Raw genomic sequence first — 12639 nt, 5'->3', positions numbered from 1 at the left:
CCGGGCACATTTTCAGGGGGAGAATCCCTACCTCCCTCGCCTCGTTGGAGGTTCTCATCAGCAGCGGACCCAGCGATCCACAAGCCTCCGTAGAATTCGACCGGGAACCCATCAGGCCCCGGGGCCTTGCCCGCCTGCATACTCCCCAACCCCGTAGCCAATTCCCCTATCCCAATTGGGGCCCCCAGGCCTTCCACTTGCCCCTCATCCACTCTCGGGAACCTTAACTGGTCCAGGAACCGCCGCACCCCCCCCTCGGATCTGACTTATACAGGTTCCCTTCAAAATCCCTTGTATATTTTAGCCGAACTTCACACCGTGTTTCCCCCTCCATCCCTGATTCCTCCAATTTCCCTCTTGCGTAGCGGATGCACCAGCATCCGGCTCGCCTTATCCCCATATTCGTATACCGCCCCCTGCACCTTCCTCCACTGGGTCTCAGATTTCCCCGTGGTCAACAAGTCAAATTCCGTTTGGAGGCTCCGTCGCTCCTTCAGCAGCCCCTCTTAAGGGGAATCCGCATACCTCCTTGCCACCCTTAGTATCTCCCCCACCAACCTCTCCCTCTCCATCCTCTCTCTCTTAACCACCTGTTTAACCTGTAAACCAACTTTATGCGACTCGTGCACTAGCACACCCAGGTCTCTCTGCACAGCAGCATGTTTTAATATTTTATCATTTAAGGACAGAGTGGTGGATGGTAAGGGAGGTGATGTAGATCTGTTATTTAAGGATGACATCTGGGCAATAGTAAGGGATGACATCGGTGCTATGGAGGATAAGGTTGAATCCATTTAGCTGGAAATCAGGAATAGTAAGGCGAAAAAGTCACTGATAGGAGTAGTCTATAGGCCACCAAATAGTAACATTATGGTGGGGTAGGCAATAAACAAAGAAATAACGGATGCATGTAGAAATGGTACAGCAGTTATCATGGGGGATTTTAATCTACATGTCGATTGGTTTAACCAGGTCGGTCAAGGCAGCCTTGAGGAGGAGTTTATAGAATTATCCGCGATAGTTTCCTAGAACAGTATGTAAAGGAACCTACGAGGGAACAAGCGGTCCTAGATCTGGTCCTGTGTAATGAGACAGGATTGATTCATTATCTCATAGTTAGGGATCCTCTCGGAAGTAGCGATCACAATATGGTGGAATTTAAAATACAGATGGAGGGTGAGAAGGTAAAATCAAACACTAGTGTTTTGTGCTTAAACAAAGGAGATTACAACGGGATGAGAGAAGAACTAGCTAAGGTTGACTGGGAGCAAAGACTTTATGGTGAAACAGTTGAGGAACAGTGGAGAACCTTCCAAGCAATTTTCACAGTGCTCAGCAAAGGTTTGTACCAACAAAAAGGAAGGACGGTAGAAAGAGGGAAAATCGACCGTGGATATCGAAGGAAATAAGGGAGAGTATCAAATTGAAGGAAAAAGCATACAAAGTGGCAAAGATTAGTGGGAGACTAGAGGACTGGGAAATCTTAACAGTGCAACAGAAAGCTAGTAAAAAAGCTATAAAGAAGAGTAAAACAGATTATGAGAGTAAACTTGTTCAGAATATAAAAACAGATAGTAAAAGTTTCTACAAATATATAAAACAAAAAAGAGGGGCTAAGGTAAATATCGGTCCTTTAGAGGATGAGAAGGGAGATTTAATAATGGGAGATGAGGAAATGGCTGAGGAACTGAACAGGTTTTTTGGTTCGGTCTTCACAGTGGAAGACACAAATAACATGCCAGTGACTGACAGAAATGAGGCTATGACAGGTGAGTACCTTGAGATGATTGTTATCACTAAGGAGGTAGTGATGGGTAAGCTAATGGGGCTAAAGGTAGACAAGTCTCCTGGACCTGATGGAATGCATCCCAGAGTGCTAAAAGAGATGGCTAGGGAAATTGCAAATGCACTAGTGATAATTTACCAAAATTCACTAGACTCTGGGGTGGTCCCGGCGGATTGGAAATTAGCAAACATGACACCACTGTTTAAAAAAGTAGGCAGAAAGCGGGTAATTATAGGCCAGTGAGCTTAACTTCGATTGTAGGGAAGATGCTGGAATCTATCATCAAGGAAGAAATAGCGAGGCATCTGGATGGAAATTGTCCCATTTGGCAGACGCAGCATGGGTTCATAAAGGGCAGGTCGTGCCTAACTAATTTAATGGACTTTTTTGAGGACATCACCAGTGCGGTAGATAACGGGGAGCCAATGGATGTGGTATATCTGGATTTCCAGAAAGCCTTTGACAAGGTGCCACACAAAAGGTTGCTGCATAAGATAAAGATGCATGGCATTAAGGGTAAAGTAGTAGCATGGATAGAGGATTGGTTAATTAATAGAAAGCAAAGAGTGGGGATTAATGGGTGTTTCTCTGGTTGGCAATCAGTAGCTAGTGGTGTCCCTCAGGGATCAGTGTTGGGCCCACAATTGTTCACAATTTACATAGATGATTTGGAGTTGGGGACCAAGGGCAATGTGCCCAAGTTTGCAGACGACACTAAACTGAGTGGTAAAGCAAATGGTGCAGAGGATACTGGACGTCTGCAGAGGGATTTGGAAAGGCTAAGTGAATGGGCTAGTGTCTGGCAGATGGAATACAATGTTGACAAATGTGAGGTTATCCATTTTGGTAGGAATAACAGCAAAAGGGATTATTATTTAAACGATAAAATATTAAAACATGCTGCTGTGCAGAGAGACCTGGGTGTGCCAGTGCATGAGTCGCAAAAAGTTGGTTTACAGGTGATTAAGAAGGCGAATGGAATTTTGTCCTTCATTGCTCGAGGGATGGAGTTTAAGACTAGGGAGGTTATGCTGCAATTGTATAAGATGTTAGTGAGGCCACACCTGGAGTATTGTGTTCAGTTTTGTTCTCCTTACTTGAGAAAGGATGTACTGGCACTGAAGGGAGTGCAGAGGAGAGTCACTAGGTTAATCCCAGAGCTGAAGGGGTTGGATTGCGAGGAGAGGTTGAGTGGACTGGGACTGTACTCGTTGGAATTTAGAAGGATGAGGGGGGGGATCTTATGGAAACATCTAAAATTATGACGGGGATAGGGTAGATGCGGGCAGGTTGTTTCCACTAGCGGGTGAAAGCAGAACTAGGGGGCATAGCCTCAAAATAAGGGGAAGTGGATTTAGGACTGAGTTTAGGAGGAACTTCTTCACTCAAAGGGTTGTGAATCTATGGAATTCCTTGCCCAGTGAAGCAGTAGAGACTCCTTCATTAAATGTTTTTCAGATAAAGATAGATAATTTTTTGAAGAATAAAGAGATTAAGGGTTATGGTGTTCGTGCCGGAAAGTGGAGCTGAGTCCACAAAAGATCAGCCATGATCTCATTGAATGGCAGAGCAGGCTCGAGGGGCCAGATGGACTACTCCTGCTCCTAGTTCTTATGTTATGTTCTCCCTGTGAGCCCTAATTGAGATTAACTCTCCCCTAACCACCGCTTTCAGAGCCTCCCAAACCACACCAACCGGTACTTCCCCATTATCATTGGCCTCTACGTATCTCTGAATGCACCCCTGGACTCGCCCACAAACCTCCTCATCTGCCAACAGTCCCACGTCCAAGCACACAGCGGGTGCTGGTCCCTTTCCTCCCCCAACTCCAACTCCACCCAGTGCGGGGCGGGGTCTGAAATCGCTATGGCCGAATATTCCATTCCCTCCACTCATGGAATCAGTGCCCTGCTCACCACAAAGAAGTCTATCCGTGAATAGGCCTTATGCACGTGGGAAAAAAAAGAAAACTCTCTGGCCGCCGGCCTAGCAAACCTCCATGGATCCACTCCCCCCATCTGATCCATAAACCCCGAGAACCTTGGCCGCAGCTGGTCTCTTGCCCGACCTCGACCTGGATCGGTCCAGCGCCGGGTCCAGTACCGTATTAAAGTCCTCCCCCCATTATCAGGCTCCCCGCTTCCAGATCCGGGATCCGACTCAGCATGCGCTTCATGAACCCTGCATCGTCCCAATTTGGGGCATACACATTCACCAGCACCACCCGGGTCCCCTGCAGCCTACCACTCACCATCACATATCGACCTCCATTGTTCAGCGCCTCGAACGACATCCGCTTACCCACCAGGATTGCAACCCCTTTATTCTTCGCATCCAGCCCCGAATGAAAGACCTGCCCCATCCATCCCTTCCTCAGCCCGATCTGATCCACCACCTTCAAGTGCGTCTCCTGCAACAATGCAACGTCTGCCCTCAGTCCCTTTAAGTGCGTGAATACCTGAGCCCTCTTGACTGGCCTGTTCAGGCCCCTCACGTTCCATGTGATCAGCCGGATCAGGGGGACTGCCCGTCCCCCCGCCGACTAGCCATCTCCTTCCTTAGGCCAGCCACGTGCCCACGCCTCCCGCACTCTCCAGTCCCCCAGGGGAAGACCCCCACCCCGACTCTCCCTCTTATCTCCAGCACCCCTTCAGTCAATGCAGCAGCAACCCAGTTTCACCCCCGCCCCCTCGCCCCGCCGGCTAGAAAACTGCCTGGCCCCCTTGCCCCCCCCCATTGCACTGCCGTAAGTCAATTGACTCCTGCTGACCCCAGCCGCTCCCATCTCTGCCAACAATCCTGCCATAAACAAATATGACAACCAATTTTGTATCAATGTTGCTATTTTTCTTCTATTGAATGAGTTATAAATTTGTTCAAAGGTCTGTGATGCAACACGCTATCAAATGACTTTCGGAATCCATATACACATCAAAAGCATTGCTCCTATCAACCCTCAGTTTCCCTAATGAACTCAGATTTGTCAATGTGGCTATTTTGCCCAAATTTAAACTAATTTGCTTGTCTTTTCTGGGTTTATCTTTACACCCATTTAGGAAGAAGGGTCTAGCATTTGCAATTCTCCAGTCTTCCGGAATAACCCCTAGCTGAGTCAAAGGAAGATTGGAAAATTAATGTCAGTGCCCCGAAGTTTCAATTCTCACTTCCCTCAGTATCCTTGCGTGCATTTCATCTATTTCTGGTGCTTTATCAACGTTTAGGTATAGACAGCCTATTTAATACAGTCTTCAATTATAAATCCAAAGCAGTCCAAAGATGTGCAGGTTAGGTGGATTGGCCGTGATAAATTGCCCTTAGTGTCCAAAATTGCCCTTAGTGTTGGGTGGGGTTACAGGGTTATGGGGATAGGGTGGAGGTGTTGACCTTGGGTAGGGTGCTCTTTCCAAGAGCCGGTGCAGACTCGATGGGCCGAATGGCCTCCTTCTGCACTGTAAATTTTATGATAATCTGATAAATCCTTCTAATGTATTAACGACCTTTTCTTTCGCCATGGCCTGGGTAGCATCTTCTTTCTTGGTAAAGACAGATGCAAAGTATTCATTTAAAACCTGGGAAAGTCTCTCTGTCTCCATGTGTAAATTCCCTTTTGCTCCCTAACTTGCCCTACCCCTCCTCTTGCCATTTTAAAAATATTTATATGCCTATACACAACTTTCAGATTCCCTTTTATGTCAGCTTGCATATTTCCTCTTTGCTTCTGTTATTTGCTTTTTCACTTCCCTTCTGACTTTTGGAATAAATACTTTGTCATAAGACAACCCCTTCATCCCAGGAATCAGTCAAGTCACCGCAAGGGTCATCATTTTAAAATCATCACTAAAATAGAAAAGAGATGAGGAGAATATTCATGACATATAATAAGTGCTATAGCTTTCCCACAAGGACTGGCTGAGAAAGAGGCCAGAGCATCTTTTCAGGTGAATATTGATAAATATTGGGAGCCTCGGAAGGTACTGCACTTTGTGGAAAAGGACGGGCTATTGGATTAGTAAGGTTATACTCGATTTAGAGGGGTGTCAATAAAGGTCACTAGGTTGATTCATGGGATGAGAAGGTTATCCTGCAAGGAAAGGTTAAGTAACATGGGCCGATATTCCCTGGAGTTTAGAATGAGAGGGGATCTCATTGCAATGTGAAAAATATTCTGAAGGGAACTCGACAGATTAGATGCTGAGAGGCTGCTCCCCAGTCAGAAGAATCTAGAACTAAGGCTTATAGTCTTGGGTTAAGTGGCCCACATTTTGAACAGGGATGAGGTATCATTTCTTCACTTACCCGAGGATTGTGAATCGTTCGAATTCTCTACTCCAGAGTGCTGTGGGTGAGTATCTACTAAATCGCTGGCTTTGAAAACAGACCAAGGCAGGCCAGCAGCACGGTTCAATTCCCGTTCCAGCCTCCCCGAACAGGCGCCGGAATGTGGCAACTAGGGGTTTTTCCACAGTAACTTCATTGAAGCCTACTTGTGACAATAAGCGATTTTCATTTTCATTTTTTCACAAGACTAAGTTTGATAAGATTTTTGGACATTACATGAATTAAAGGATATGGGGATAAGGCAGGAAAGTGGAATGGATGTAGACGTTTAGCCATGATCTTGGCAAGTGGCAAACAATCTTAAGGCCTTATTGCCTACTCCCGCTCCTTTATGTAATCATGCAATCTCACTTACTTGGGGAGAATCTTGATTTTATGCAAAGTAACTCAAAAAAACAGCATGTTTCTTTTTCCGTGAGTTTGCAAACTACAATATGCTCCTAAATTCATTCAATTAAACAATACTTAATAAATGATGAACCCTTGGATATCCATTTCACTTGCATAAAATATGACCCTCAAAAATCCAATAAATGGCTGAAAATTAATTTTACTGAATTGTTTTTTTTTTACAACTAATCAAACTTTTCAGAACCAGAAATATAACAGGAGAAGTATCCTCTTTTGCTAACCTTGTAACAGCCCAGCTCCCCTCATCTGATACTACATGCTACAGTCATGTTTCAATAGCTAATGCTTTGGAGTATCAATGCATTCCTTTGAGTCCTGATGATGGAGGAATGGTACAATTTAGGTATCTATGATTAAAGGATTTGATGAGGTAGATGGAGGAGCCCAGAATAAAAGGGGGGGGAGGAATGGGATATAATCTTCAAAATTAAAGAAGTTGTGAGGAAGCACTTAAGGGGTAGCAGAGATGTGGAACTCTTTGCGCCCAAAAAGCTGTTGAGACAACATTAATTTAACATTTCCAAACTGAAGTTGATAGGCAAGGATACCAAGGGACTAAAGAATCAAAGTGGCTCATCGGCTGGTAAAGTAAGATCACCCATGATCTAAATGAATGGCAGAACAGGTTGTTGGTGAACTGAACGGCGTATTTCCATTCCGATGTTCCTTATTTATTAACCTCTGCGGTGCCACTGCACAATCACTCCCATATAAATGTTCACATTATCTTAAATGGAAAAACGGTAGAATAATCTTCGTACACCACAATGCTCTCTCAGTATTTCCAAACCATGACAATTCGTAAAACATTGCAACACATAAATTGCAGAGCAAATGTGGGGCAGACAGCTCACCCCCACAGCTACATTTGGTGCCACATTACTTGCAAATAGATCTCAACAGCATGGGCTGTAAACACAACACTTCCAAACAAATAACAAGGCTGGATAATTTGCTCAGGTTTCTAGTAGTGCATTCCACTGTATCCGCTGTTGGCTAACAGACAATCACAGGTAGCCTCCAGTCTTGTCCTGCACCATCTTAGAAGTTGCAGCATTGGCGTTAATGAGGAGCTCACAACAAGAGTAGTGCGGCGATACAGAGAGGAAAAGAATATACTTTTTTATGCTTTTCTAAAATATAAAATCTTTCATTTGCAGGTGGCTTATTTGATTTAGTGGAAGTGGAAACCAGGAGAGTTAAATGACACCTTACATCTGGGAAGACTTAATCCGAGCTGAGTTTATTAATATAACATGGGCTGGTGGCGGAGAGACCATACATTGCCGCAGAGACAAGAAATGTAAAAGCAATTGATTCCCACTTCTGGGGCGTCATTCGCTGACCCCCCGCCGGGTCGGAGAATGGCCGTTGGCCGCCGTGAATCCCGCCCCCGCTGGTTGGCGGCACCCCCCCGCTGGATTCTCCGGCCCGGATGGGCCGAAGTCCCGCCCAGAAATTGCCTGTCCCGCCGGCGTAAATCAAACCTGGTATTTACCGGCGGGACCAGGCGGCGTGGGCGGGCTCCGGGGTCCTGGGGGGGGGCCGCAGGGCGATCTGACCCCGGGGGGTGCCCCCACGGTGGCTTGGCCTGCGATCGGGGCCCACCGATCCGCGGCGGGCCTGTGCCGTGGGGGCACTCTTTCCCTTCCGCCTCCGCCACGGCCTCCACCATGGCGGAGGCGGAAGAGACTCTCCCCACTGCGCATGCGCGGGAAACTGACAGCAGCCGCTGACGCTCCCGCGCATGCGCCGGGAAACTGACAGCGGCCGCTGACGCTCCCGCGCATGCGCCGCATTTCCGCGCCAGCTGGCGGGGTAACAAACGCCATTTCCGCCAGCTGGCGGGGCGAAAATCCCTCCGGCGTCGGCCTAGCCCCTCAATGTTGCGGCTAGGCCGCCAAAGATGCGGAGCATTCCGCACCTTTGGGCCGGCGCGATGCCCGTCTGATTGGCGCCGTCTTTGGCGCCAGTCGGCGGACATCGCGCCGTTGGGGGAGAATTTCGCCCCGGATCTCAATGCAGGGACTCCTGTTGAAAAGTGCACTTTGTATGGTGGTTAGGTCATTTTCATCCTAAACAGTCTGCCGATACCCACTACCTAGCATCAGACATGAAACATGTTTGCCTCGGTGGGGAAAGAGGTGGGCATCTGGTGCTATGGAACCATGATGAGCGAGCTCCTAAGTCAGAGCAGAAAAGTGAAGAGGAGGAGGAGGGTGAAACAAAAAAATAAAAAGAGCAATCCTGTACAGAGTACACCAGCAAACTGGTTTTGTGATCTCAATGAATATTCCAGACACAGGCACATTTCACATTCTTAAAGAAAAAGACAAACCGATCAAAACTGAAAACATGGTTCTCTCAAGTGAAGACATCCTCGACAGATGTTCGATCCTATGCATTTACTGCCTTCCAAATAAACAATGAAAAACAGAATGGACAAGGAAGATCACACTGCAGTAGCAATATCAGGCAGAAAAGCACTTATGGAGAAATAAACAAATTTTCTTCATGCATTAGGTCATCCACAATCGTAGTAACTTCAAGCACTGCTTGTTCAGTTTAAGAACAGCTATTTACAAGCATTTTTTAACAAACACCAGGCCACATTTGTGACTCACAACTGATGATTCAACTCTTCATACAGTATATAAATTCTAATTACCGATGCTGATTCTGACAATCCAATACATACCAAAATCTCTGTCAGTTTCCCTAAAAAATACATAATCAAATACGTTCGTGAATAAAATTGAGACATACTATTTAAATGGTTTTCTTTCCAAGAATAATGACCAAAAAAAGAGAATCCTGGTAAATATTATCAAACTGACTAGATACCCACCATGATTTATCTCTCGTTACTTTGGAAGGAAAGAGTGCCTGGTGCTGCTTATTATTGGAGGTATGTAGATTGTCTTTTGGTGACTTGAATGGCTTGGAGTTGCTACCAACTGGGGTATGGCTACTGCAGGCTTTGGATTTCATCGAGACTGGTGATGTTGTGGAATTGGAGGTTGACAAAGCTGGTGAGGGGGTTGCCTTACATGACGAACCATGTCTCCTTTCTGAAAACAAAGGAGAGAGCAGCAATTAGTTGATAAACAAGATGACACAACTGCAGAAATGTTCAAATTTTTTTGTAATAGGTTGCTATAAATAACAAATCAAAAATGGATCCATTAAGACGCAAGCACTGCAGGCACAATTTCACCATATACATTTTTTAAGATATGGATAATACCAGGAGATATTTCTTTCTGCAACACACAGTGGAAAATGGACCATATTGAACATTATAATAAAATAGATGATATGGTGACATTCATTGGTTATCATATAGCAACACCGATTAGCAGATTAGTAGATGAAACATACACCACACCAACATTGCATTTATGTAACATTGCATTCATCCCAACGTGCTTTGCAAGAGCAATGTCAATACAAATTTTGACATCAAGCCACATAAGACTATATCAGGCCAGATGACCAAAAGGTTGACAAAAAAGGTAGTTATCCAGGAGCATCTAAAATGTGAACAGGTTTAGAGAAAGAATTCTAGAGCTTAAGAGCCAAGGCAGCCACAAATGGTGGAGCAATTGAAATTGGGGATGTGCAATATGCTGGAATTAGGAGAATGCAAAAAATGTGTGGGGAGGTTAGAGATGGGCAGGTTTCTAAAACAAGTTATGGGGATTTTAAACCTGAGGCATTGCTAGAATGGGAGACACTGCCGATCAGCAAGCAGAGGGGTGAGAGGTGAACAGGAATTTCTGTGAGTTTTGGGTGGAAGTTTATGCAGGATGAAAGGTCAGTAAGAAATGCCTTGTAATAGTCAAATCCAGAGGCTAGAGGTACACTGACAATATTGCAAAACACACCGGCAAATCCAGTCAGAGTTGGCCATAGGTCCAGGATCAAATTGATTGGAATCACCAACAACTGACAACAACCCCAGAAACATGCTTCTGCATAGCACCTTTAACATCATAAAATGTCCCAAAGCATTCCACAGGGGCACAACGAAGCAGAATTTGACACTGAGACACATAAGGTGACGGTAATGCAGGTGGTGTTGTGGAAAGAGCTGTTGATGGTCAACAACTAGGTTTTAATTTTTTTTAAATGAGGAGGCAGATTATTCTCTTGCGCTTTCATGAGATGTGAGCATCGCTGGCTAGGCCATCCCTAATTATGCTTCAGAAAGTGATTGCGAGTTGCATTCTGGAGCCGCTGCAGTCCCTGTGGTATAAGTACTTCCACAGCTGTTAGGGATGGAGTTACAAGGTTTTTATCGATTGTCAGTGAAGGAAAGGCGATATAGTTCCATGTCAGGATAGTGTGTAACATGGAATGTTCCCATGCATCTGCTGCCTTTGGAAGGTGTTGTCGAAGAAGCCTTGGCGAGTGTTGCGCTGCATCTTTAATATAGTACACACAGCTGCCACTATGCATCACTGGAAGAACGAGTGAACATTTAGGTTCGTGGATGGGATGCCAGGCAAGCAGACTGCTTTATCCTGCATGGTGTTGAGTTTCTGAGTGTTATTGGACATGCACTCATCCAGCCAAGTGTAGACTATTCCATCACATTCTTGAATTATACTTTGTAGGTGGTGGAGCTGTTTGACTGCTGTTTAGACAATGTTGCTTTCAGCTCGTTTGTTGCAGTTAAAGTCTTAAACGTGTTATGTGATCCTTCCAGTCAATCACTGGAATTTCTGATATCTTTTGAAAAGTTATCGGTCACTATGGGGCTTGTAGGCTCTCTGGTAAAATTCTGGAACTCACTCCCTTACAGCTCTGTGGGTGCATCTATACCACACAGACTGCAGCACTGCTCACCACAGCTTCACAAGAGAAATTAGAGGTGGGTAACAAATTCTGGCCTTGCCGGCCATGTTCACACCCCCAAAAAAAACACTATTCGCAAACTCCGTAACCTTACTCCCACCAATCTTAAGTTCTCAAACCACTTAACCTCCTTCCCATGTTCTTGAACCTAATAGTGTGGCACTGTGGTACAGTGGTTAGCACTGCTGCCTCACAGCGCCAGGGACCCGGATTCAATATGAACCCTGGGTGACTATGTTGAGTTTGCACTTTCTGCCCGTGTCTGCATGGGTTTCCCACAGTTCAAAGATGTGCAGGTTAGGTCGATTGACCATTATAAATTGTCACTTAAAGAGTCCAAAGGTTGGGTGGGGTTATGGGGTTACAGAGATACGGCCTACGTAGGGTGCTCTTTCAGAGGGTTGGTGTAGACTCGATGGGTCGAATGGCCTCCTTCTGCACTGTAGAGATTCTATGAACACACTTCCTCCTGTTGTTATAAATCCTGTAACCTTCCTGCCACTGTTGTCAAACTCCCTACCCTCTCTCACACAGAAGTTCCTTGCTCCTGTAACTTCCAACCACTTCCAAAATTCTGCAACCCTATAACTCAGAAATAAATCTATCTTCTTCTTGAAACCATTTAATGACTCTTACTCCACCGCACTATGGGGCAGCGAGTTCCACAAATTTACCACCCTCTGCGAGAAGTAGTTTCTCCTCATCTCAGTTTTAAATCTATCGCCTCTCAACCTATATCTGTGACCTCTCGTGCTAGATTGGCCCACAAGGAGGAACATTTGGCCTACCTTTACTATATCAATCCCTTTTAGTATTTTATATACCTTGATCAGATCCCCTCATTCATCCAAATTCGAGCGAGTATAAGTCCAAACTGTTCAATCTCTCCTCGTACGTCATCCCTTTCATCCCCAGAATCAATCTGGTGAACGTTCTCTGAACTGCCTCCAATGCCACATCCTTCCTCAAAAAAGGAGACCAAAACTGGACACAATACTCCAGATGTGGTCTCTCCAACACCCTATACAATTGCAACAATACTCTCTACTAAAATTCCATTTGCGTTTTTTATTACTTGCTGTGGCTACATAGCGACTTTCTGCGATTCATGAACAAAGACACCCTTCTGCCCAGGCGCAATTTGAATCTGCTTTCCATTTGGATAATAATTTGCCTATTTTTTTTGGCCAACATGGATAACCTCACACATCCACATTATACTCCACAACTCCATCTGCCCAATT

The 12639-nt window shown here is 45.4% G+C and overlaps 1 protein-coding gene across 11 annotated transcripts in view; it reads right to left on the bottom strand.

Annotated features, from left to right (window-relative positions):
* LOC140396174 (ataxin-7-like protein 1) overlaps positions 1-12639 on the bottom strand; it is a 317394-nt gene that overhangs the window by 104380 nt on the left and 200375 nt on the right. For all 11 annotated transcript variants that reach the window (XM_072484429.1, XM_072484431.1, XM_072484428.1 and 8 more), the window contains one exon: positions 9384-9606. In XM_072484429.1, the coding sequence (XP_072340530.1) occupies positions 9384-9606 (223 nt within the window). The remainder of the gene's footprint in view (positions 1-9383; positions 9607-12639) is intronic.

Source organism: Scyliorhinus torazame, chromosome 19 (genome assembly GCF_047496885.1).
Source record: "Scyliorhinus torazame isolate Kashiwa2021f chromosome 19, sScyTor2.1, whole genome shotgun sequence".
Lineage (NCBI taxonomy): Eukaryota > Metazoa > Chordata > Chondrichthyes > Carcharhiniformes > Scyliorhinidae > Scyliorhinus > Scyliorhinus torazame.
The sequence above is the reverse complement of the archived record's forward strand: the minus strand, read 5'-3'. Positions and strand labels throughout refer to the sequence as shown.